Source organism: Sturnus vulgaris, chromosome 2 (genome assembly GCF_052056855.1).
Source record: "Sturnus vulgaris isolate bStuVul1 chromosome 2, bStuVul1.hap1, whole genome shotgun sequence".
NCBI lineage: Eukaryota > Metazoa > Chordata > Aves > Passeriformes > Sturnidae > Sturnus > Sturnus vulgaris.
Genome location: NC_142244.1, coordinates 17,375,952 through 17,403,429, shown reverse-complemented (window position 1 = coordinate 17,403,429; position 27,478 = coordinate 17,375,952). Strand labels below are relative to the sequence as shown.

The 27,478-nt window shown below is 39.4% G+C and overlaps 1 protein-coding gene and 1 long non-coding RNA gene across 6 annotated transcripts in view; one reads left to right on the top strand and one right to left on the bottom strand.

The window, feature by feature from the left end:
- Positions 1 to 372: 372 nt before the first annotated feature.
- The window catches only part of CD247 (CD247 molecule), a 47,997-nt gene continuing 20,891 nt past the window's right edge, over positions 373 to 27,478 (top strand). For all 4 annotated transcript variants that reach the window (XM_014882823.2, XM_088158218.1, XM_014882822.2 and 1 more), the window contains exon 1: positions 373 to 884. In XM_014882823.2, the coding sequence (XP_014738309.2) occupies positions 602 to 884 (283 nt within the window). In that variant the 5' untranslated portion in view covers positions 373 to 601. The remainder of the gene's footprint in view (positions 885 to 27,478) is intronic.
- On the bottom strand, positions 16,170 to 22,742 carry LOC148224638 (uncharacterized). Of its 2 annotated transcripts, XR_015800638.1 has the most exons (3): positions 20,850 to 22,742; positions 20,237 to 20,357; positions 16,170 to 18,260 (listed from the first exon to the last, which is right to left on the bottom strand). It is a non-coding gene; the product is annotated as an uncharacterized LOC148224638 (long non-coding RNA). The 2 variants fall into 2 exon arrangements; XR_015800634.1 differs by lacking the exon at positions 20,850 to 22,742 and having other exon boundaries at positions 20,237 to 20,839.

Below are 27,478 nucleotides of genomic sequence, written 5' to 3'. Positions count from 1 at the left end.
GAAAAAAAGAGATGCACTGAGATGGTTGTACTTCCTCCCAGCCTAAGCTCTGATCCTCAAGTGCATTATTAGTATTACTGTTGTAAACATTAAACACTCAGATCTGTTGAGCCAGATGTATTTTGATGGGAAGTGAGGCTGAGCTTTAAGCCTTAGGGTTCATCTAAGCTATGTTTTCAAGCTTTTCTAATTCACAGTTGTCTAAACTGGACTTTATTAATAAAAAAGTGAGAATTTTCATTTGCCCACGTTTTGAAAAAAGCACAATAATGTGACATTTCTTACAAAGTGGGAGTTAGAAATGAGTTTTATATTGTTGTATTTAGCTGTATTTAGTGTTGTATTTATGTATGTATATGTTGTATGACTGTATGTGTTGTATTTAGCTGTATTGTTCAAGAGTGACTATAACTTCCAGTTTTAAATTTCTATTTATGCCTTATGCTTCACACTGGGAATAGTTGCATAAACCCCTTTTGAAGTCAGGCCAAATTTGATACCAGAAACAGAGACCAGCAGCCGCTGAGCGGGGATGATCTAGGAACCATCAGAGTGGAAAAAACCCCAGCTCATTGAAAACCATCTTGCAGAGAGGAAGAGGATGAATAACAAAGGAAACCCCAAACACCAGTACCAAGAAGGCAAACCCCAGCCCTCACACAGAGGCTGTGAAGGCAGAGGAAGCCGGCAGGTGGACTCCAAAAGCCCTCATAGGAGGCGAGCTTCTTCCTGTGGCGGCCACACGCCAGCACAGCGTGTGGAGGAGCTTCTTCTCATCCTCATCTTCTTCTCCTCTCCCGTCCCCAGCACTGTCCAGCCCGGCAGGATGAAGTGGAGGAGGATCGCCATCCTCGCCACCCTGCAGGCGCAGCTCCCGGCCACAGGTAAAGCGTGCTTGGGGCTTGTGAGGAGCTCTCGTAAAGCTCCTCTGAGGAAAGCGTGCGGTGTTTCTGTGGTGGCTTCACCACCATTTTGGTAGCAGGAGGGTGTCTGTGCCAGCCTCAGCCGTGCTGTGAAGGAGGAGAGGGATGTGCTGGGCTGGGCTGGGATAAAGGTGGGGATGAGGGGCCCTTCTCCTGCTGGAGCCATGCCGCAGCTGAACAGTGACTAAACAAAACCCTCAGCCCTCGCCTGGGCAGCTTTCCTGGCGATTTTTAAAAGGGGAGGTTTGAGGCAGCGATGGAAAATGGTCACTTGGATGAAGATATGTAGGAGAAGCTTCTGATGGCGTTGAGCCACGGGTCTGTGGCCCACAGCGGAGCCGGCAGGCGGGAAATGGGTCACAGGTGGCGAGCAAAAGGGCAGGGCCCTTCCCCTCACAGCCCTGCCTTCGTGCTCCTCTCCACCAGACACACAAAGTGGAGCCATTTCTTTCTTTGTGTCATTTATTTGTGTGGTGCGTGGGCCGGCCCTGCTTGGGCGCCAAGCGGAGCGGCTTCGGTGAGCACAAATCTTCCAAAGTCACGTTGAGTTTGACAAGGAGGAATTTACTTTTAGATCGAAAGAGCAACAAAATTTACATCTGGAAGAAGCTTCAAGTGGGGTCTGAATGTGCCACAGGCCACATCTGAGCACACATTAAAGCCAAATCCTACGGAAGAGTTTTTCCGCCTCATTGTCTACCCTCGCTGTACTTCACCCCAGCTCTAGAGGATGCTGGGTTTACTGCCACAAACATTTTATTGGAAAGCTTCTGGGGATGAGAGGAGGGTTTTGCAGCTGCTTTCTAGCTTTGTAGCTGCTGTGGAACCAGTCCTGGTGATTTGTGGGGTTTTTCTTTCAGGAGAGGTTTTATGCTCTGTGGCAGGCCATGATTTATATTTGTCCTCCCTTCAACCCCTGGGGCCTCTGACCCTTCCCGATACCCAAATACGATCCTGTACTGAAGTATACGTCTCATATTTTGTACCTTGCTCTGTATCCACAGATGCATGTAAGGCTAGAAAGGTATGGAGGTTACTTTAGGTCAAAATCCATCTGCAAAACCATCTTTTTATGTTTTCTCCTTTTAAACCTGTCACATGTCTAGTTCAGGCATATCTGTGCATTTTCAGCAGAAGACTTAGAAAAATATGTAATGCAAAGCTCTTGGGGTATTCACACAAAGAATGCACGGTTCAAGTTTTGAACTGGATACTGTTGTCACTGATTTGGAGGTGGATTTGAGGGGGAGTATTTTTGATTGGATACTTGTAAGAGTTTGAAGTACGGCAGCATTCAGCCAAAGAGTGTAGGTAAAATAGTAGAAATATAAACCAAAACTTGTGGAATTGTTGCCACATTATGGATACAGAATAGACAGGAACAAAAATGTAAGATCCATCATGAATTTAGCTCAATGATGAGACCAAACAGTTAGGTTTTTTCAGCTCAGAGCTGTGAGCAGAAAGATTGATTTTCTGCTGCCTGGAGTGTTTTCAAGCTTTCTTGGCATTCACTTCTAGATGGACTTCTAGGGAAATGAACTTTTATTTTTTTTCATGGAACAAGCTCAGACAGAGTCAGTAAGCTGCATACCTCCTCACCATGAGTTCATTGCACTTCACTATAAAGTGTTTGTGTTTATTCTTTAAAAGGGCAGTTGAAAGATGCCACCAAGATTAGCCCTGAGGAACTCGCGAAGCCGTTCTTTTTGATCTTTGAGTTCTGAAGTAAATATGCCAGGCATGAGAAAAAAAACAATGTTTTAAAGTAAAGAGATAGGCCATGAATTCTGATGCAGACTTTGAATTTACTGACACCAGACCACAAATTTCAGAAGGCTCAAATTTGGCCTTTGAGTAATTAGAGAGGGAAGGCATCTCACATTTTTAAATACACATCTGTATATCTAGAGGTTTAATTTTGTTTTCCCTCTTCAAAGGCATAAAAGTGTACATCTGGAAATCTAGCTGAGGTCCTCCTATAAACTCCTCTGTTAAAAAGTCTATGAGAAGTAATAATTTTAATTATGAGCAGATGACTTTGTCAATCGTGCTGTTTGTTGAGACAAGAATCTTGGAAGACTTGTACCTGAGTATCACAACTAAAATGGCAAAAACCTTCATATAGTTTACACAGCTTTTGTTCTGAAGTATGACAGGCTTTGATAGCACTAAAACAGTCCTGTGAGCAATACTGTAGAGCTGCCCCCCCTATTTTTTTTTAAAGGTGATGAGATGATGCTTTGATTTATACAGACACATGCCACACACATTTACATAAATGTACGTGCAAGAGTTGAAGAACCTCCCTTGTTCTACACTTCTTTACAGAGTCACTTTTCTCAGAACTGTCTGCTAAGTGGAACTGGACAGTGCCCTTTTTTTTTAGCTAACTCTGTGGAAACTACAGCATGTTGGTCTTTAGCAGATGTTACTTGCACAACTCATTTCCACCCTGTTTTTCTGCTCTGCGTATCTGCATCTCCTGCCCGTTGGGTTGCCATGATGCCATCAGCCTTTTTTAGTCTGTTCAGGGACAGGTAATAGGTTTTAGCATTCATTCTTTTTCTTCCCTTTCATCAGATGATTTAGCTGCTCTGCAAAATGATAAGATTTGCAAACCAGGAGTTGTTTACAAGCTTGTCTAAGGAATCCAAACAAGTAAATTCAGACTTTTTTTTGATACCATCCCCATGTCCTTATTCGCTGTCTTAAGTTCTCTGAGTTGCATTCTTGTTACACCTAGGGGGGAAAAAATTTAAAGGCTTAATTTTACATGTTTTATTTCTTTTATTTCTCCTGCCTTTTCACAATGATTCATTAATAATTCATGGAAAAAAACCCGATGAACTGGCAGAATGGAACAAAATGTAGGCAATGTAGCCTTCCTTTGTAAAGGGACATTTGTTGAGCACTTGCAGTGCTATGTTCAATTCTGTAATGCTTGTTACAGAATAAGTGCTTTCTATCTTAACCCTTCCAAGCAGAATTCCTAATCAGTGAAGTAACAAATTAATGATCCCTTTTCTTTTGGTTTTTTATGTATACTAGATGAGAAAGATAGATATACAAAATACAGAAAGCTATCTGCAAAATATATTTTTCTTCTCTGTGTCCTTCTGAAGTAAGACTAAGAAGCCGAAGTGGAGTTTAAAAAAAGAGGTTCACTAGCAGCCTAAGGGGACAAGAATTTGATGTGTAAATGAATGTTCATGTGAGGAATGTTTTTGACAACCATTTTCTGTTGTTCACACAGACTTGAATTATAACTACCATGATGAGTAAATTTTTCATGGTTTTTTCCTTGCATTGGGTTATTTCCTAACTATTTCCAAATTATAACCAAACTCTCTTTCAAAAATAAAGAAAAATACTTCTTTTGCATAATTGCAGCCAACCATAGAATACTCCCCCCCTTTTCCAATTAATCATATATTTGAGTGTCTGTATAGTACATAGAAATCTAAGATGCCTCAGCTGTTCTGACAAGAAAATAAAGGATGTTTTTAGGGTGGCATGAATGGAAGATGCAACTCCTTAAAAGCACTTAAAATGTGTATTCTGCTAAAGGTATCTACTTTTCCTGTGAGCATGTTAAACTTGCAAACATATTGTTAACTTTTCACTCTTCTGCTGACTTTGGTCAACAGATAAATTTAAGTTTCACTGCCGATTCTTTTTAGTGTTAAGAGAACAACTTATGCTATTCTAGAGTCTGTGAGAAGCTGAAAATTTTCAGATTTGTGATATTGTCTGAGGTAATATTTCGAGACTGGGACTGAATGTTGTTTTCTTAATTAACTTGGCCCTTTAAGAAATGCATAGTATTTTTTACTTTTCAAGTATGACAGTCCAAATCAGCTTTTTTTTCAGGAAAGCAATGAAAACATTCATCTCCACTCTGTAGTTTGATTTATAACTTCATATATAACAGACAAAATGTGCAGACAAATGGAAAGCTTGGTTTGCAGTTCTTCGATCCGCTCACCCAAATGCACAGGCCTCGGAAAACAGCGAAATGTTTCTCTTCAGCCCCAAACAGTGGGTACATCCATCTTTGTGGAAGTTAGACTTATTTCAGTCCTTTGCCAATATAAGTATGAAAAATAGAAGTAGAAACCAACTAGTTCCTCAGCCTCAGAGGTCATAAGCACCTGGTGTCTGTGCAAATTCTGCTTTAGCGATAGAAGCCACCTCAGTTTTTTTGAGACATGTAGATTGGAAATATTTAAAATCCTGTAAGTTCCCTAGGAATAAACCATCAACCTTTGGAAGCCTGTTGTGTATTTTGTTCTCAATCCTTTGTTGTATTTCTCTTTAGTCTTACAAGAACAGCAAGTTTGGAGTTTTCCATCTTTCTGTGTTTTTGGTATATGAGAGTACGTTAAACACGTGCTTGTGGAGCCTGATGAAATCCTTGTACTATCTGGCCTATTTCTTTTGTGAGATGTATCTGTAATGAAAACTTCAACTCTATCCTGACTCTTTTGGAGTAGCAGACAATTCTTTTCAATTTGTTATATTTTTTAAGTGAAGGAGAAGCCATAATGGTAACACAACTCTCTGAAAACTCAGAGAATGCAGAGGTGAAATATATTCCAAATTAGAATTTGATGGAAGCTTTGAAGAAGGGGGTAAAGGTTGGAAAATTTTCAACAAATGATAGAATAAACAGCAGCAGGACACTCTGAATAAGTCTAGAGTGTGGCCAGTTGTCAATACGTGCTGTTTGGTTTGGGTTTTTTTAGGAAATATCACAGTACATGATTTACCTACAATTCAAGCTGCTGCCTTAGGTGAAAATCCTAACTTTCACCACAAATAAATTTTTCTAGTTTCCTGGTAAAGTTTTCTATCTTGTAAAGTTAACCTTGAAAATGGGAGCCTGCATGGCTCCAGAAAAAAATAAAAGAGCAAACTAGTTATATAATTTGTCACTTACAATTTTTTTTTAAGGCAAGTGCTATTTTGGGGGTGCAATAGCATGCTGCAATGCTCAGAGTTGCAAACACTAAAACTAATTTCCTGGTCAAAAAGAAAAGCACATGAAACATTTTGAACCAGAGAACACTTAGGAAAGCTTCTCTAAGACCCCTCCAGGTTTGTACAATAAAAATTAGTTAATAGATTTTATTATTTACTTTAGAGCAATGGCCTTAAACACTTTACTAAGGGGATAAGATGCAATACCCAGGAAATTAATGAGGGAATACTAATTTAGGTGGTGTTTTATTTCAAGTAAATATATGCTGGCCATTGAATAAAGACCTATGGAACTAAAAACCCTTTTCCTTGTTGTTCATCCAAATTTCATGAGTTTGTTCCAGCCAAGAGCATGGGTGTTTTGCATTCATTTCACTTAGAGTGTTGCTGTCGTCTGCATGACAACCAAATGTGAAATAAACAGAGCCAAGTTATAAAAATATTTCCCAAATATTTAACGCATCAGTGTGTGTTGTAAATTCATTCCAATTCTCCATGGTGTAGCTCTCACAAAACAAGCTGAGGCTTGGGGTAAACAGAAGAAATCTCCAGGTGCTGATCACTGGATAGGTGGGAGCAAATCGAGGCTCTTCGTGTGGGCACATGGATTTTGGAGCAGGGCTCAAACTAATGAGGTACCTTGTTTTCAAAACATTTATTTTGAATTAATTTATATAGAAATTCAGCTCAAACTAAAATTGAACATCCAGTATTTTACTTCTGATCACATCAATCTGAAGCAAGAGTTTGGTATAGTCTGACAATGTCACTTTATAAATACTCTCAGTAAATATCATTTCAGTCAGGGTGATCAGCTTTCTAAGGGTCAACACCTTGCATTCCTGCGTATCATTTGCATATCAAATGTTTGTTTTGTCACTCAGAAATGACTGAAAGGTTTGAATTGCTCCTTAAAAAAAAAAAATATATATATAAACCAGATTCCCGAGCTGGGATCTTGCAGCTCACAATTAATGCAGCAGAATTTTAAACCTTTGCAGAGAAAAATTGTAATGTATATTGTATTATATAGTGTAGCCATCAAATTACTGCAGCATTTGGTCCTTTGTTTAGTTGTATATCAGCAAGCTTCAGTCAGGGAACTCCACATCAAATCTTTGGGAGCAGAAATTATTTCTGTGTTTATCCACTCTGTGTTGTTGCCATTTATGTAGTTTCCCATCCAGACATGTGAAGCCAACTCCAGGGAAGAAAGTCTTATTGGAATTTTGAGTCTTGTCCCTCTCTTTCTGCCTCTCTCATGGAGATTTTTCTCTCCATGATGCAAATTTGCACAATGTCATCACTCTGGGCTTTTATGTATGGGAATTTAAGCGGCACTTTGTGTGTGCAGGTGTGTTTCTGGAAATGGCAAAAATAGAATAACATCTTACAGGTTGGATTAATAATCATCTCCTGAGGGAAGGAAGATGGGATACAGAGGGAGAGAAATACTATATTATTGGTATCTTGTAAAAAATTCTATTTAAAGTTAGTTTCTAAGAAGCAAACAATTCTGTGAATTACTATGAGAATAGTTGCTCCGTTCATAAAATATTCAGGTAGCAAATTAGGTAATTTTTTGAATAATTTTTGAAAGCATGCTGTTTAAATTCTACAGATTTCTTTCTAACAACTTGCTGCTAATTTTCAGGATTCATTTATTGTTTTATGCAATTTTATGATTCATTGCCTAGAGGTAAAATACCTGAGTTAGTGTCCAGAGGGGAACTCATTCTGAAAGCCTAAGTTATTATAGACTAGAAATTCTTAAGGCAATTTGTAATAAAAATTTTTTCAAGAGAAATGTATGGAAGCAGTGCTATGTGAAGTAATGTAAATGTACATTTTTCTGGGTTTTTTTTGTTATAATTTTTGTATTTCTCAGGAAACAAAAAAAAATTATTGCTATTAATATTGTTTCAGGACTCAATAATCTGTTGGAATTTGAAGAGATACAAATGCAACGGAACCAAAGTAACACATGCGATAATTAACTGGAGGCTTACACTAGGGAAGAATTTGACTTCATGCATGTTTGTTATCTGCGTTTTTTGTCCTGCTGATTTATCAGTCGCATCTTTATTGCTAAGAGGCTTCTGGTTCTTTCAATCTCTTTCAGGATATGTAAATTCTCTGCCTAAATTTTTCTGAGGGATTTCTCTGAGTGATGTGGAAGAACAAAGTATTTGCAGATGGTAATGTGAAAGCAAATGAGAACTTTTCAGAGAAGGGAAGGGGAATCACTATACCCATCACTTGTTGCCTAATTTTTAACTTCTTGAAACAATTGATCTTTTAAATGTAAAACTGAGCATTCATGTGTTACGTGCATAACTATAGCCAGCCAGCCAGAGGAGATAAACAAGGTTAACCCATCTGGATTTCAAGCAGAAGGTCAAACACCATTCCAGTTACTTTTAAAAACGAGCCTATAATATATGCCAGGCTTTCTAGAATTTACCCTCTCAGAATACCCATCTAAAAAAGAAAGAAAAAAAAATCTCTTGGGCTAAAATTAATTTGAATTATGCTTTCAGTAGGATCCATTCTCGTTTTTATTGGAGCAGGGAGAGGATGGGAGCTTTGCATACCCACACCCCGTGCTTTAGATGAGCAGAATGGTGCAAGAAGCGCTGATTCCCATGGCACAGAGCTGCATCCTGCTCCGTCTGGGTCATGGTTACAGATAGGTGGCCGTTCACTGTCGATGAGCTGTAAAATGCCCTCATTTGAAAGCCCAAAACATCCCAAATTTTGGCACGTGGCCCCTGTTTTCTACATCAAGCTCAGTACAGTTTGCTGACAATCCGTATTTCTTTTTCTCCAGAAAATTATTCCTAATTTTATTGAAGATAGCACATTATCTGGTTTTTCTTGTTGTGTTTGGGGTTTTTTTGTTGTTTTTTTTTTTTTTAATTCAGCAAGTTTGCAAGAGAACTTAGAATAATTTTTTTGAGGCTGTCCTGATGCGATCTAAAGTTCTTATGAAGACTCTTTGTAACTTCAAAATTACAGTCTGCTCCCAAAAGTTTGGAAAGAACTACAAATCTTCAAGCGTTTTGCTTTTCTTTTTCCAAAGTGGTTTGCCTAAAACATAATGAACTATTCAATGTTGTGCCAATTGGTGTCATTAATTAACTTCTTTTTTTAATTTCCAAAGCATGATCCGTTCTGATCACATTTCCACGTGTTTCTCCTTGACTCAAATGTTTAAAAACACCAAAATTCTCTCATGAAATTACTTCTCTCTAGAAGAAGCAGCTTTAATTTACCTTATTTCGAATTCCATCTTAAATTTCAGATGTCTCTAGTATTAATGTGAACTAGGCAGAACTATTATTTTCCCTCTCCCATCTATTCATGCAGCTGAATTAATCTCATTTTTCCTAATAACTCAGATGTTAATTCACTACTTGACTCAAAACCCAGCAGCACTATAATGCATCTGCTGCTGCTGTTGGCTGTGTCTCTTCTGATGGAAAAGCAGCACTGCTTATTTTCAGGCTTGAGACAATTTTTTTTTCTTCTTTTTATACCTCTCTTAAAGAAGCTACATATATGAGCCTTCAGCCCTATCTTATGGTAACATCTTTTCCAAAGTGTTTTTCTCTGATTTTATCTTTCTCAGCTGCAAAGAAGTAGCTAACAAGTTTCCCCCTTTCTCTCTCGCTCTTCTTTTTACATCCTGAGGCAAATCTCTATTTGTTAGACATAATGGCTGTAGTAGAACAAATATCTGGTTTAAAACAGAGTTAAAAAGGAAGCAACTTTCTTCAAGACTTTGAAATATTTTAATGCTTTCCTCCCACTGTCCCCACTATCTTCCTCCCTATTTTCCATTAGATTAATCAAAACTCTTCCAAAGTATTTTTGTGAGATATCAAAAAGTCGCTGAGCAATTTGTGTTCTGCATTTGGGAAGAGGGAAATTTAGATTCAGCTCTTTATTCTGAATGATTTGGAGCAGGGGCTTGGATAGGGCTCTCCCATGCTAAGCCATTTGAGAGACTTGTTGATTTTGGTGAGAAATTCTGATGGAGTCTGTAAAGATTCCTTAGTTTATGGGTCATCAGAATTTGTTCCTGATGAACTGGACAAATCTATTAAAAAAAAAAATCTCAACCTCGGTTGTAGTATTTTACAGAATCAGTTTAATCCTTTGCAGTCAGGTAATGGGGTATGTGCCTCTAAGAGTTTCCCCATCTACCCTGGCAAAAATTGTTGTGCTCTTTTTAGTGGCAGCTGTATTCCAGCATAACCAGGATCACTGAGCATGTTCCTGTGTGGGAGACTCTCTGCAAAATGATGCACAGAGGTGGGGCTGTTCCCTCATGCCTGGGTATATAAAAATAGCATTTAAATAGCATTAATATGAGGACTGATAATACATGCTTATACATTGATGGTTCTGCCACTGCTGAAACCACATGGAATTATAGAGGACTGGAAGATTTAGAAGGTGGCTACCAAATATTAAAGATATGTAGGGATCTGAGGGATTCAGCAACAGGAAATTTGATCAGCAGAGGCAATCTGAGAAAGCCCAGCACATCTGCTGACCTTTCCTGAACAGACGGATTATCTGGAGGGGCTTCAGGTATTTAAAAAGATCTGGCAAGAAGCATCACCTCTAGATGTGCTGTGACTGTAATGTGGGAATGGTAATTAATTTCTGTCAAACTTTCCCCTTCTAATTAGTTCACGTCAGTGTTTTAGTAAGTGCCACTTATTTAAGCATAGCTAATTTAAAACTAATTTGGCTATCTTGCTTAGGCAGCTGCCCCATGGTGTCAGCAGGAATTTTACTTCAGACAAAGTGCTTGGGCATTTACCCAGCTGCTCAGCCAGACTTTTGCAGCTCACACAAAGATCTGTGCTGAAGGAAAGCTGCTGTTATCAGATAGTAGAAAACCAATTTAGTGGTGTTTTTGTGGGCTGCTGCCACCTCCATAAAGTCTGCAGTATATGCCAGCCATTTGGAAAGGAGAAAGTTTCTCATTCTGTGCCTTTGGCTTCAGTGGGGCCTTTGACTCCTTTGAAGCTTTAGGGTCACACTATGATAAAAACATGGTAGTGTTCAGCCTCATCCATAGTTAGAAGGTATCTTATACACAAGAAAATGAGTGCCTAGAAGTAGTTTTATTATCTGGAATTTATTTGTCAATTTGCATGTATAAATGATTATAGCAGTTCTAATGAGAGCTACAGTTTTAATGAGATCTGCAGTTAAAAAAGGTGTAATTCCTAAAGTTTTGTTTTGAGGTTTTAATCTTTCTTTACCTCCTCATTATCTTGTTTTGTTGTAGTTCTGATTATTTTGATAGTATCTTCTGGTGCTTTTTAATCCATCTGATTAGGAAGATAGCTATTAAGATACTAAGAAAAATCAATATGAATGAAATGTAACATTTTAAAATTGGGCAGTTTGAACTTTGGGATCTTTTTTGAAGGATTTGTAGATAATTCTGACAATTCCAATCATCCTCAATGGTCTTTCTCCCCTTAGTGAAACAGTGCTGGTTTTTAGATAAAGCAAGAAAATAGAAAAATGGGGTTGCAGGTTTTGTACTTTCACTTATGGTTGATGATTTACTCTGCAACCTTTAGAAATCTCCTGGAATGTGTGTAGGCTTTCCAACAAACTGGAACTGGATCAATCAATTCCAGCTTAATCAGAATAGGCCACACTGTTGTCTTTTTTTGTTCACTGTGCATTACTTATCTGGTTGTCAATACATAAATAACACTGAGAAGGTGTTAACTCACGTGGTCCTGAAGATTATGTGGTGTTTTGGAATTGGAATAATCAACACAGAGGTTTATTTGCCTATTTCATGATGGTGTTTTGAAATGTGAGATCTATCAAGCATCCTTTAGATCCTCCAAAGCTATGTTTTATGTATATAGGAAATTAAATAAGAAAATAATATATGGGAAATTTAAATAGCTCCTGCTGCTACATTCAGCTTACAGGACAGCCTTTAGTTGCCTTGGGAAAACAGCCAACTTTTTCCCTTCCCACTCTTTAAAAAGTCTTTGTAATTCAAGACTCAATTGAACTGATAAAAGAAATAAAAAAAGTAAAGATAAGTTATGTATGTGCTGTTAGTATTCCTGAAGTGGGAATAAGGAGGAAAAAAATAATGTCTGTATGTTTTTTTCACACATACAAAGCATCTGGAGCTCTTTAGGAAATGTGCTCCAGAGCTGAAGAACATTTATTACTCTCCACACATACATGCATCTGTCACAGCTCCTAACATGATTATGTTTAGCCTGGTTGACAACCAAGTGTTGTTGTCCAGACACAGCCTTTCCGGGATCACAAAAATACAAATACAATTATTCTACCTACCTCTTACTCCTACAGGAACATCTGTGCTAAAACCTGATCGTTGTAGTGTCTAAATATCTCATTTAGGCTAATTAAAATGTGGTATTTTGGATGGGAGCAGTTCTTGCTACTTCAGTGGATGCTGAAGCTTGGCTCTCAGCTGTGTGCCTGCCTACCCCTGCGTGCTGCTTTTCTCCCAGGTAGCTCCTGGCTGCCGAGGACTTGCCCTATGCATTAACTATTAACCAGGCATCAAGGCAAGGCCCTCCTTTGGGGCTTGGCTGCAGTTTATTTGCTCACTGTGTGTAGAACCCTGTGCCTCGGGCACCAAACAGAGCAGCACCTTGGTCTTGAACTCCCTGGTCTGGGGCTGCCGAGGAGTGAAGTTGCCTGAGGGGAGCTGTATTTCAGCAGAGCTCTTGTTCTGCCTGCTTTGGCTTATCCAGGGTAATGCCTGTAATGTGGCTTGGAAAATGCTCCATGCCCAGCACTTATCTGTTTTCTGTGTCATGCATGTGAACCAGATAGGCATGAGTATGACCGAAAACTACTTCAGTTTTTTTTTTTCCCCCAAGCCTTTCAGTCTTGAGTCTCAGCTCAAGACCTGACAAGGAAAAATGTGAATATTTGGTGACAGAGCCCTTAAGCCAAGTGGCACTTTGAATGGAGTTTACATATAATTAGTCAAAACATTGCCTCTTCAACTGCATGCAGCATGCAAAAGAACACCCACTTGAGTATTCATGCAGGGGATGATTGCTGCCTAAAATACACTGGGGGAGAGAAGATGAAATGAAAATATGTGTTATTAAAGAAAAAAACCCCAAACAACTATAATCTGATGCTGAATTACTTCAGGAGAACCAGAAGAAGGATTCACATTATCCGAATAGCTTTGGCATAGGGCAAAGAGGGCCAGAACTCAAATCCTTACTTGCGAATCATTCATTGGCTGAGTTTATAGAATGGAGTTTTTCAGGTTGGCTGTAGGAGATGAAGTTTGCCAGGGATACCTTCCTCAGTCCTAATTTGTTCTAATTTAGGCATTTGAGAGGTGCATAAGAAGAACAATGTTTGATCAATCCCATTACAGACATATTTATGTTAATTTAATAGTGAAGTTCACGTGTGCTCTTCGGTGTATCAGCATGAAAACATGCTCCATGTCTATTATCTAAACCATTTTAAAATGTAGATTTCACGTGGATCAAAGATGATCTTTAGCATTTGTTTACTGCAGCCTGCAGACTTATTAAAATTACAAAACCTATTGATCATCTTTCATCTTTTATCAGATAAACAGCAGTTTTCTGTGAATAAGTGAAGTTCTGCTGTTAGATACATGCAGCCCAAGGTGGAGGGAATGATGTTTTCTCAGCAGGTGCCAGGAATAATGGAATATTTCTTTTTCTAAGCTTAGCATTACTGTTTCAAAGGCAGTGAGGGCTGTTGCTGCTGTGACCTCTGTTTCTCTCCTACTTCTTCCCTTTCTACTACCTGGATTTTGTGTTTTGTCATCAAATGGTGAGAGTCTGTCTTTTAGTTGTTTACCTCCCCACCATCTGAGATTTATTATAATTTCTGTAATAGTAAATGATTTTTAAAATGCAAATAGAAGTTGGAAAATCCAGAATTGTGAATTCATAAATATCTTTTTAACTTTCATTCTCTTTGTCTTTCTCTGACCATACTACATATCCGTAGATGTTCTCTTACACACACGTTTCCTGTGAAAACTTTTCTTTTTTCCAAACAAAAAAAGGCTTTGTGTTTGTACCTCTCACATTTTAGAATTACACTATTGCAACTTAAGGGCTGGCAAATTTCCTCTATTTAAAATAGTGAATTTGTTGAATGACAGGAGTAACACCTTTGATACTATTTGAGAGATGTATAACCTCCCTAGTGCAAGAAAGATCTGGTTAAAACTGCTGCTTCTTCAAGAGAATTTAAAACTCTGAGTGGAGAAAGGAATAGTACAGATCCTTTTAATGGAATTATAAGAATCAAGTTGTCTTTCTTTCCCCCCCTTGTAATCCTTTCATATGGAGGGTGTCTGAACTGTCAGTAGTGTGGGAAGAGCAATGGTAGTTGCAACTAAATTTAAAAAAGGGCTTTTCAGCACCCTTCTTGCTCGGGTTCATCAAACAATGATGGACATGACTATGTTTAATTCCTGAATTTTTGTTGCTGATGACCTTCTTAGCCAGCTTACAGATATGAACATAATGCAGTTCTGTGGCATACAGGTGCTAAAATTTACATCAAGCCCCCGTTTTCTGAATGACAGGTCTGAAGTTTCTGGCGTGGTAGTAACTGTCTGTGCAGTTACCATGAAATACAGACAGCTTGCCTGTTGAACTCGAAATTTAAGAGAGAACATAATGTTTTATTTAGATTCTTCTTCAATAAAATGTCTGAGTTCATGACAGGAGATATCTAGAGAGCTGATCATAGCCATGGCAGTTCTGTCAGCTCCAGCAAGGTGTTGGTGGCTTGTTCTGTGAGGGGAGAAATAAGTCAAGAGGTCAAACCGTTAAACCAGCACTATCTGGGTGGATGTGTGTATGAGAGTAAGACATACTGGAGTGCAAGGAGCAGACAGGCTGAGTATCTGTGCCCTCCCGTAAGGGAAGAGTAGGGGTGATGCTCTGCTATAAGGAAATGCACCTTTGATGTGTCTTTTTTGGTCAGAGAGGCCTGTTCTTGCTGCTTATCCCATGGTTTAGGTCATTGCTGCTGTCATGTTCCTTCTTCTCCAAGAGAACCGCTGCTGGTGGGTGGGCTGTGTGGACTCATGGCAGGACAGAGGCCTCAGTGCCCTGTTCAGTATGTGAGATGTCAAAAAGTAGCTGTGTGAGTGCTGAAATTAGTCTAGGTTGTCTACACCAGACTTTTGGCCCTTATCAGCACCTCAGCAGGTCTCAGTGTTGCAGTATGAATGGAACGTCTTCTAAAAGCATCACCCTAAATGGACTCTTGTGAAAGCAGAGGGAAGCCATGGTGCAAATTAGTCAAGCTATGCTAAAATTAGCTTCTTGATAGTTGGCATTACAGTGAGTTGAACACGTTTTGGTCTTGCAATGCAGACAGGACTGTGATTTGTATCTTTACCTTGTCCCTGAATTATGTGATAGCCTTTGGTTTTGGCTGGGTTGTAACATGATTTGGGAATGTGGTTTGGCACCACCTAGGCTGCAGAATGAATGATGTTCCCAACATGTCTGAGCAATTATCTGATGAGTACCTTATCCTCCCACACTGATGACTATTTTTAATCTTTTAATGAATCAGCACTTGCTACTCATCTCATTGCTTTCATTAATCTAATGATTCCTTAGGAATTGGAAATACTTCATAACTCATGATAGGTCCTCACGTTCCTCTCTTGAAATAGTATGTTCTTGTAATTTCTATTCTAATGTTAAAGTCAGCAACAGAACTCCCAATTGCTTTATCCATTAAATATGGTATCTTTCCATGCTTGAATTCATGATGAACAAATAGAATGGAAAACCAGACTAGAGCAGGCAAGAAAATATTAAAGTATATCTCAGGAGCTTTGCTCATGAGCTTTCAGCTAAAGCAAGGGGAAGTTGTTTCATGTTGCTGGTTTTGCACAAAAACTGCTATATAAGTAGAAACTCATATTAAGATAAGAAAAGTATCTCCACACAAGCTGCTGCAGCAAGAATGAAAAGGAATGGAAGATAATTGCAGTGCTGAAGCATGTAGTAGGTTAATTGTAAGATACTCTACGTACCTCTACAACCACCAAATTGAAAGAAATTTAAAAATCATCAACCACAACCAACCTGATTGACAGCACTTAAATGTGTCCAAGCTTCATGCCCAGTATGGAAAAGCCCAGACACAGCAGTAGGGCACAGAATGTGGTTAAAATCCATCTGGTGACTCATAACAGGATGCTGGGAATGCTGAAATTTTACTAAATAGTAGAGTCCCAAAAGACACGTGCAAAGAAGATAAGGAGTAAATGACATACATCAGTGAGGATTTAGGTTAAAATAAAAGGACATTGGAAAAGCCTTAACTGATATTTTATACAAGGTTTGAGTCTGGTTGTTAAAGTGGCAGTCTCTATGATGCCATCCTTGTTACTGGCAATGCTGAAGATGGAAACCACAAGGCAGCAGAATTTTGCTTAAGCAACCATCTGTTGGATGAAAACAGCAAAGCTGGCTTTACCTTGAAGGAGCTGGACGTCAACAGCTGACATTTGAAGGGGATCAAGATGAACATAACCTCCAAAAACCCCACCATGGATGTGTTGTTCTGTAGTGAGCTGACAGAAATGTGTTATGGCCAGAAGGGAAATCTTGCTTTGAGTCTGTTTTTTCTCTTGAAAGGGCAATACTGCAACTGCTACATTAAATTAGAGGCTTCAGTGGAGAAGTGCATTCATCGACCTTCTTGATTTGTTTTTTTATTTCTAGCAACATTTTAATAGAGAAGTACTTTTTTTCCAAGAAAAATACACCTGAAAAACAGGAATAAGGTCTTGAGTTCCCAGGGGATTGCTGTGAGACTGGATAGCGTGTCTGCATCAACCCAGATGTCTGTCCTAGGATTACTGCTGGGTAGCCAACCCGCAGGTGGCCTGCTACTGATTTTAACAGAGCAGCAGGATGATGAACAATTGACTGCCTCAAAATGTTGGCATCTGTAACTGGAAATGTTTGTAAATTTAAAACAGCAGGGGTTTTCCAAGGTGTTGAAAAGGAATGGGGAAGAGTGGGTGGCAGAGGAGCCACCATAAATTTTCTCCAGATATAGAGGCTGAAAATGTTTTGAATTCTTCCCCTTTGGGCTTGCCTTAAGTTGAGTACCAGAATCAGAAGGGCTTTCAGGAAAGCCATGTGTAGGTTTAGAAAATGAAAGTATGGTAAGGCTACCGTCTTCAAATTAATACAGAGAATATGTTCAATAATGTCACGGGGTCTGAGGCTGTGATATTAATTTTCCTCTTGTACAGGAAAACCACAGTGCCTCTCACACTGCTGATTGTCACTTGGTGCTATCACATGCCTTTCCCATTTGTGGTCCTTTTGGATCCTGGTCTGTCACTGATCTGCCACATGAACATCAAATGGCCATTGCCTGTTTCTGTGCCTGTACCCCTTTGCTACTTGTTTACTTGAGTTCTGATTGTGTTGCACCTCATACAGTGTATTAATGAATGCACTAATTGAAGCTAGGGTTAGCCAGAAACACAAGTCTCTGCAGGTCTGAGGCACATGCTGTCTTTTGAGGACAGCTGCTGTATTTAAGCAGGTGCATGTGTAACACCATGAACGGTATCATCGAAAACTGCGGTGATTGATGGCTGGGCCTCAAGACTATTTAATGATTTACAATGGCAATCAACTCTTGCTGTTATCATTTTATGGGCACTGAACATTCATCAATGAGAAATACAACCCTTACAGCAAAGCAGCTTGCTATTGGGAGTTTCATGTAGAGGTCAACTGGATAGCTGAGTGCCTCTGTCAAAAGCCTTTGGGTAATTTAAAGTAAGAGAGCTTCGTGGGTTTGGTTTGGGTTTTGTGTTTAAAATTTTCCATCGGTCTCCAGAGACAGTGGTGTTTTCTCACAAGAGCATCTTAGAGGCTGCATCTCTTCCACTGCTGACTTGTTTAGGGTCAGAGAGTTGCTTCAAAACTAAGACTGTGACTTCTTTTGTTTTCAATATTTTTGTGCACTCCTCCTGAAATGGGCAAGTGCTGGGCTGCTTTCCCCTCAACTCAGCAGAAAACGCTGGCACTGCTGATCTCTGTGACAGAGCAACGGGTGACAAACTGCCTTGTCATTTCAATCAAAGCCACCCACACTTGTCATTAGGTTTATCCAGGGTTAAACTGTTCATTACGTGCCAGCCCAGCTGCCAGGGGTGGCTGTTTTTCTTAATCTCGTGTCATAGCTGCTCTAGGTTGGAGGCGGGGATGGAGGCACCTGCTGGCTCAAGTGACGGCTTTATTCTGGGAGCTGCACACTCAGCTGAAAGAGAAAACAAATGGGGACACGAATTAGTGGGCCTGCAGTTCACAGGGACAATGTGTTTTGTCAAATCAAGAGTTTGTTTAAATGAAATTATACAGCAGTTCTCATCTCCTTCTGCTTCCTAGATACCCTCGTTTTGGACTTCTCTGGAAACTTTGGTTTTCTATGTTCCTCTTCTATCCATCTTTCACATGAAACTGCTTTTTAGTGTTGCTGGGGTGTTCTTTTTTTCTTTTTTTTCTTTTTCTTTTTTTGTTAAGAGTCCTTGATATTTAACTGGAATACATTCAACAAAATTTCTTAAAAATTCTTATTTCCGGTTTTCAGTTAAAAAAGGCAAATATATAAGAAGAGATGATATTGGCTTAGCTAGTGTAACTTATTTCACACTGTAACAGTATAACTCCAAATAAATTTTATTTTTGTTTTTGTCATGTTATGTCTCTGGATTATAAACTTATTTTTCTTCATCTTGGCCCTATAGTGTTAGGGCAATACTGTTCAGTGCCTTATCTCTTGGAAGTGGGAATCTTGTTTTGAGTCTGACACTGGCAGGCTTTGCCTACCACTTGCCACAGCTAAGTGGAAATAAATAAAATCTTTAAATTTTTCATTATGTACTGTGCTGTTATTTGTAAAAAGCCCACCTGGACTCCTGGGAGACAGCTACTCCCAGAGTAGCTAAGGGAGAATAGAATAATCAGATTTAGATTTATTTTTATTCCAACCACTGTAAAGAAAATGTCTGCGTTTGAGCTATTTTGAGTAAATACTCTATGATAGATTTTTTTTTTTAATGTGACAACATTTACAGGTGCATTAAAACTTTAATTTTCATAGTATGTTCAAGTACTGGGTATAGTGCATGTATATATTTTTTTATAGCATAAACTACCTAAATTCTGGCAATACTAGCAACTATTCATTGCTACTGAATAACTTTAAATGACCCAAACATCCTAAGCAATTTCAATAACTCAAGCTTTAAGCCAAAATAACCTATTAAAGCCTGTTTTCTCATATCCTCCTGGTTTAATATAAACAATATAAACAAAGAAGCATTTAAGATAAAGATATATAATTGTTACATCTATTTTATGTTATTTTTAATATGGCATTGATTCATAAAATACCTCAATATGCTGCATGCTAAAAATAAGTGTATTCTAATAATGTTGAGGCTTTCTGAGAGAATATACAGCTCATGTCTCGAAGTTTGGCTCTGGGGCAAGTTTTTATTATTATGGCCATTAAAACAAGAAGGTTTTTTCATACAGAAAAGCAACACCAGTCATCTGACCTGTATCTTTCCCTTGGCGCTCTGAACAAAAGGGATTTTATCAGCAAAGCTTCTCTCCACTGGCCAAAATGTTGCAAAAGTAGATTGGGATAATTTTTAATTCCTGAAATTTTTCAGTCAAGTACTTGGCTTGTTCAGGTCCTTTATTTATAAGGCAGAGCAGGTGAATCTTTTGGCCTGACACAGTGAGGGACACGGATCTAGACCTTCCATTTGGGATGGATGAGAGCAGTGAGACCTCAATGCCTGCACAGAGTCAGGCCCTCTGTTGTTACCTGGGATTATGGGGTTTGAGTTGGGTTGGAATTTTTTACTGGATAATTTAAAATTGGAAAGCTTTCCTGTGGAATGTATGTGGAGTGGGGAGAAAGGGTAAGATTAAAAGGAGGGGAGGAGAGAATGAGGCAAATGTTCTGTCAAGGTGAAGCTTCTTGCAGAGACAGCTGAGGTGAGAACAAAAGGGGAAGCATCAGAGGGTAAGCAGCAAAGCATAGGGTTAAGGGGAGAATTGTAGGGATGATGGCCCAGTTACTTATCTTTATATCACCCTTTTCATGTTAGAAATGATCCTGGGAAGCCAAGCTGTGTTCAGAGGCAAGAAGCAATTCAAATACTGCTTTGATGGTGACCCCTAAGGCAAAGGTAGAAATGACCTTCCTAAAGTTTTGCTTACATGGATGAGGATGAGCACAGAATCCCAGAGAGAACTCTGGATTCATCTCATGAGGGTTGTGATGGTTGAATCTCACACAGCACGAAGCTGTGATAGAGGTACCTTCCTTGCAGGTGAGTACCTAGGTTTGGATAAACATATACATTGTCCATTAGAACTGTCCACACCAGGGTTTGTTTTCCTACCTTTTAACACTTTATGTCCTCAGGTATTTCAGTTATTCGTTGTTTGCACATAAGTAATTCTTATTTTTCCTTCACTGGCTGGTAAACTTGGGATCGAACCATTACAGGTCAGTTCTGTGCATGACACAAAAACAGCAAATGTGCTGCTAATTCCCCAGGAATAGGAAGAGCAGGGATCAGTTACAAATCTGTTTCTGTTGCACCTCCCTGGGCTGAAACGTTATAGGATAAATTCTTTTGGAAATACACAAGAGAGGAATGTGGAAAGAAAGATAAAATGCGAAGTAGCTTTACCAAGGTTTGTGAGGATTACTAAATTGATTACTCAGTAAATTATTATTAATTATCTCCACAAAGGAATGGAGGATGGATTTATCTGAATCACTTTCCCTGGTGCTACACAAAGCAAGAGGAGGGAGGTATTGTACCTGATGGAGTATTGGTCCTGTAAAGGGCACAGTGAAGCTCACAAGAAAGTGTCAGTAGGATGTGCAGGTGAAAATTTGGGTCTGAAGAGGGGATTAGTGAAGATCTGTAAGAACTGATATGGATATTACTATTTAATATCATGTTTAATAACAATTGCAGAAAAACATAGTAGTATGTTAATAAGACTTAATAGACTACACAGGCTAGGAACACGTCTTCAATGTCTGTGATATCAGATAGAATTTAATGGACATATGATAGACAAACAATAACTTATCCAATGTGTCACATTTATCTTAGTTTTAAAAATTCCAGAATATGACAGCTTTATTTCCCTGCAGATTGTCTTTAGAGTTAAACAAACAGTGGTAAGCTACTTACCTCGTGAGTTCCCTCCTGTCTGAAGTACAAGAAAAACTTAGATGTAAGTTGTATATGAAGTTCAGCCAAAGTTTGCACCAGCTTTAATGATGTTGGAATTCACTGACTGCTGTGTGAATTACATAAATCTTAAACCTTTTTTTTTAATTGAATACAAGTATTGCAGTGCTTTGTATCCTTAGCTATGTTTTACTCAATAACAAGGCATCAGGTCACTGTAATTGAGATATGTCAGAGATCTCATGTTTGCTGCTGTGCTGCCTTCTTCCTCAGTAAACAAGAGGAGATCAATGTTTTCTCTTTAAAATAAAACCAGAGAAGTGTGTTCTAGTGTTTCCTCCACTTCAAGCCTGTTGCCAGTTTAACCTGGATTTCCATGCCCTGCTCAGTGTTTCCCTAAGTGATTTTTATTGGATGTATCATGCATACATTTACCTTCAATGCGTTTCAATGCTTATCAAAAGAAACTCATTAATAGTATCAAATATGAAATACTTAATTGTCATTAATATATCAACATTGGATCCTGCTCCTGGAGTGTACTGTGAAGTTTGGAGGGAGCAGGATGAGAATCTTAGTCTAATCCAAATTTTTTTTTTCCTGGTATTTTTAGTCAGTGCTGAAAGCATAACAAGTTTGCAGGGAAATGTGGCTCTTGGAGGGAAGGTGGTAGATGAAAGATGGTGACTTGGCTTTTGTGAAAGTGTCCAAAATGGGCATTAATCCCTGTCTTGCTGCATAGCTAAATAGTCCCATGTAACATTTTCTCGGTTCTGTCTGTTACAGAACTGCCAATGTGTCATATTTTTTCAAGTATCCTGTGCTTTTGTTTTCATTTATCTTTGAATGCAAGCTATTTATATAACCCTGGCGCTTTTTTTTTTTTTAATTTTAAAGAGTGTAGGGTTGGCCGTTCTGTGCCTCTACCACATCCTATCTAAATTTGCTTTTACCTTTTCAGTAATCATGTGCTTGTCTGCCTCTACATATTTTTCTCTGTCCTTCTGTAGCTGGCTCAGGAGCCCTTGCTGTGTTTATAGCTTTGGGAGTTGCTGACTGCTTCTCAGTGGTCTGTCTCAAATTTTTGACCTCACTGCACCTCGTGGATACGGGTCTGAAATTTGCAGATGTGGAGATGAACTGGAAATGTTTCTGCCGTGGGAAGGGCTGTAGTGGCAAGGAGGTGGACTTGGGTGGGAGAAACTTCTGTAAACTCCACCAAGAGCCAGAGCATGCGGCAGCTATGACCCTGGGGCATGCCTGGGCAGTGGAACCATTGTCCTGGCAACGTGGGGACTGAAAACAAATGGCAGAAAACCCCACGGAGAGTCAGCAAGACGATGACTTCTGTGAATCAGGGTGTTTCCGTGGGTGAGGCTGCCTCCTGTGGGGTCACCTTTTATCGTAAACAGCTGCAAGCAGCTGGGCTGGGGCTTGCCAGGCAGAGCTGAGCCACACAAAACTCGGTGCTGACTTTGTGCTGAACCAGCTGGGTCAAATCTGCACTCTGGGGGGGCCTGTGCCACTCACCCTTTGGATTGCAGGCTGGGGATACGGATCTGTGCAATAGGGATGGAGGTGGGAAATAGCCCAGAGAAGATCCAGGGGCACTAAATCACAGAAGGTTTTAAATAAATGGTTTTGTTGCCATTCAGTTGTTGAATTTTCTTAATCTGAAATAGAATAGACTAAATTAAAATTGAGGATGCTACAAATTTTCTTGTATAATTGTAGTAAATTAAATAGATAAATTATGACCTTTCAATACCAGCTTGGCAAAGAGATGTTACTAAATCACCGCAGAACTTAGATCCTAAAAGAGAGAGACTTAAAAACTCTTTTCCAGAGTCGAGTGGAAACCTTTTATCTGCTTCATTTTGGTTTTTTTAAAAGAGTTTTCTTATAACAACCAGAAGATTCTTTGATGCAGAAAAGTCATACTGTTTGATATTTAAAAATGAGACTTCACGAGAATTAAAAAGGAAATATCGCATGAAAGTGTGCATGGTTTTATCTTTCCTTTGATATTTCAGAAAAAACAGCCCCCCCCCAAAAATCTAAGTTTTAATTTTTCAGAAAGAAAATACTTGCAAACTGTAATTTCCTCCAAAGAGGTGCTCTGAGCTGTTGTGCTCCATAACGGGCATTTCAGCAAAGACAGAGTCTTTCTCCTTTTTTAATGATATGACGGATGCAAGTCAGCAGCACGAAGTATTAAAACTGCATTTTTGACACTCTTTAGTGCCACAAGATCTTGTTTCTTTGAAATAAAACCAACAGGAGTACTTGCAATGAAAACACCATTTCTATTTATAGCAAATTGATAAACGTGACTTGAACTTTTTAGCATGCAAACTCAGCTAACAGTCTGGGGCACCAGAAGATATGAATTTCCATCACTGGAGTGTCTCAGAGCACAATTACCAATTTCTGCAAGGTGCACCAGGACAAAAATAATTGAGTTTTTCAGCTTTTTTGGGTGAGTTGTCAGGTTCATCTCAAGGTTGGAAAAGATGTTCAAGCAGGCAATTAACTTGTCAGTTTAAGTTAAAGTTTTGGTTTGCTGCTTTGAGGAGGATGTAATCTAGGCCCTGGGCAGCTACGACTTCTTTAGCACAAATGAACATGTCAAGCACGAAATTTAATATGTTCTTACTTTTGCAAAGGAAAATGTTCTTGTAACATGGTCTAAATACCAAATGTAATATAATATGTGCTCACAACTGAAGACTTTATGGTCAAAAGAAAGCAAGAAATAATGTGTTAATTTTAAAAAAATACTATTATTTTAAAGTCTTTTCTCTCTACTTCTGTTAACAATTTAGTCCTTTTTATTGCAAACGTTAACAGAGTGTACTTAATGTAGTTTGTGTACTTTATCATCTTGCTTTCTGGTGCCCTGTAACTTTTGATATTTGAGGCTCTGCTATTTTTTAGGCTCTCCTAATGCAGTATTTTGAAGGAGAGATGCAACATGCTCTCCTGCAGACTTGGCTTTCAGCTTACACATTAACTATTTGGCTTCTGTGACTAGTGACTGGGCTTTGACAAGTACCCAGTAGCTAGGAACATTATAAATAAACAGAGAAGGAAGCAAACATCTGATTTCATGGCTCTTTTGTCCATGCAGTTAAGGACACGCTGTAAAGCATCACAGAAACTCCCCAATAACCTAAGATGCCATGTGCTGCGTTCATTTATTACTCTGGGTTTTTTTATCCTCCAAAGAACACATCTCTGTTTCTCACCTGTCTCAAAAAACTGATATTTTTTCTTCAACCATTGACTGCTGGGGCTCATGTGGTTGATCAGGTCTTTTTCTTCAAAAAACAAATATACCCCTTCTTTAACTTCTCAATGACAGAAAAATATGGAGGTGTGTATGGCAAAGAACCTGATTAGGAAGAAAACAGAGGATGCTGCTATTTTGTCATGATCTTGAGATATGAGTTGTGAATGAATGTAGTCTGCAGCATTTTTGATTGCCTGTGATAACAGATGTCCCAGATAATAGATTGTTTAAATAGATTGCAGGGAATTAGGCAGAACTAGCACATGGATGCAAGTACTAACAAGTGCATGTTGTTCTAAGCTTCAGCACTGTCCCTGATGTAGTTGAGTTGGCACTTCATGATCTGGCAAAGCCCAGACTGTATGCAGGAAAGCATCACACTCTCACCCAGAAAAACAGATTTTGGCCAGGAAGAACAGCCCTGTGTCTCTTTGTAAGATGCATCCTTGCTGTGTGCCTGGGGCATCAGCTGTTTCTGGCTATACCAGCATGTTCAGGGATGCTTCCTGAGCTGCAAACGGGGCTTGCCCACTGCTAGGGCTGTTTACCACTAGCAAGAACAGGACAGAAAATGCTGAGCAGATGAAATGTTTTAATTTTCCACTGTTTTGTCTGTATTGTTTAGGTCTCTTCCTTTAAACAGAGGAGTAAAATTATAAATGAATCTGTAGTTCCTCTCTGCTCAAGTGGAAAATATGTTATTGTCTGTTTTTATGAATCCATTCAAAGCTGCTTACTCTTCTTTTCCATAGAGAGAAGAAATGGCTTGGGTGAGTGTATGTAGATATAGGCACACATATAAAAATGTGTGTGAGGGTTATGTGGTGTATCCATGAATGCAGACATATATAAATATATGTACATACTCCCTTGGGCTATGGTATTGCACCTATGTTTATGTGGAAGGGGAAGACAGTGAGCACGTTGCACCTAAGTGAGAGAAAATGTCAATGGGTGAGCCCAAAAGTCTGAGGTGCTCACTTAAACGGAAGAACATCGCTAATTTGGCCAAATCCTGCAGCTCTGGAAGGTGGCAGGAAGGGAATCCTATCACATCTCTGCATTTCATTCAGTGTATCTGTATTTCTTTCACTGGCTTATCAATAGTCACTTCAGGAGGAGAATGCTCTGAGGCTACATAAATGCAAAATAATGAGGTAAAGGCAATACCAGCATTGTCAAATTGAAGATGTTTATCGAAAGTTCAGTATAGATTTTTATTTTGATTATTCCAACTCCACCACGTGTTTGGAATGAAGGGGTGAAATATTCTTGAATAAGAAGAAAACCTTCAACTACAGATATTTTGAAGCTTTTGCATCTCTGGTAGCAGCTAATATCAGAAGCTCTGTGAGCAGTAGTGTATTTTGTGATTACCTAGAATTTGTATTTCTTATGAGAAAGATATAGCCTAACCTCATAAGACTTGAGTTTAAACTTCTGAATGAGAAACTGTGTTTTGTTGCTTGCTCACAGGAGCCAGTACAGTATATTCCAGAGAGCACAAATAGGGCTTTTTTTGCCCTTTGTCATAGCAAATTGACTTGTTTTTCCCTAAATCTATAAAGTCAATTATTCAGATTGAAACTTTCCAGTTGCTCATTATGAGGAGTGGGAGTTGGCGAGAAATATTCAGAAAATTCTTGCTGCAATTCATGGTCCCGCTCATAAAAGAGGAGAGTTTGTGTATCAGTGGATCAGTGGTTGTTTTATATGGATGTGAATTTGGTTTTGTGTCTGACAATTTTGAATCCAGAGGCAAAGCTGCCTTCTGGGGGGAAAAAAGTGTATTTTGCCTTTTAAAAAAAGGGAAGAAGGAAAAGCAAACTTGTCACCTTCCCTTTCTGCCTTAGCCTGTCTGGCAGCATTTGGACTCACGCTGCCCTGTTGCAGCCTTAGTCTGCCACTACAACACAAGATCATTTAGTGGTTTTCTTTTTTTCTCCAAGCTCCCAGGATGTGCTGATAGCCAAATTTTCCAGCTCAGGTGCAGAGGTGCAGGACATTCTGTGCCAAGGCATTGGGTCCTCTCTGCTGAGCCCTGCAAGCATGTCCCATTTCATGGATGAATGCAGTAACTCCCACAAAGGCAGTCATGTTTTGAAAGCAAACAAACAGCATTTTCACCACCCTTTAACTTAAAAAAAAAAAAGTGTTGGTGTATAACATTGTGTCATACACGTATTGCCTGGAGGGTGTCAAAAGGGCTTTCTTTGGAGCCAGGTACTTCAAAGGAAAAGCAGTCCCTGCTCATGCTGTGTAGTGGGGTTGGTGTGACGCCTCTTTGGTTGGTTGAAAGCCTGTGCAGTCTTTCTGCAGGGTCTGACACGAGCAGAGGTGGGACACTGATCTCAGATGTTGCTGCTGCTTTTGCATCTGTGGGGTCACCTGTCTCCTGTGTCCCTCAGAGGATTGCTTGCTTGCTCTGTCACCTTAAGGTCCCAAGTTTGGGAAAACGATACTGTGACCCAGACTTGAAGTGTTGCCCTGTTTAAGTCAAGCTCTTTTCTGTTTGTTTGGGGTTTTTTAATTCCTGCTGTAAAAAAATAGAGGCTGAAGAGCCCTGAAATTATAAAGCATGCTCCTACGCCGACTTTACTTTGAGGTAACAATTTCTATCTCAGTTAGAGGAGTTTTCAGCTGCTCTGAGCAAGTGCTTTCCCAGACACACCTGGTGTTGGCTGTCTGAGCTCAGGAGAGTCTCAGATGTGTTTTTGCTGGGGCGGTGTGTGGGGGGTAGATCCGTATCTGTTGAAGGGAAGCGTCACGTCACATTTTTTGAGGCTTTGAGGGGGGCCAGGCTGTGTATGAGTGAGGGGCCAGGAGCTTGGCTTTGTCACCGCAGTTTATACGTGGAAGGGACTCCGTGGGCATGGATCTTGTGGTTGCTGTCAGGCAGGCAAGCACGGCCCCCAAGAGTGTCTCAGGAGGGGAACAAATCTGTGTAAAATGTTC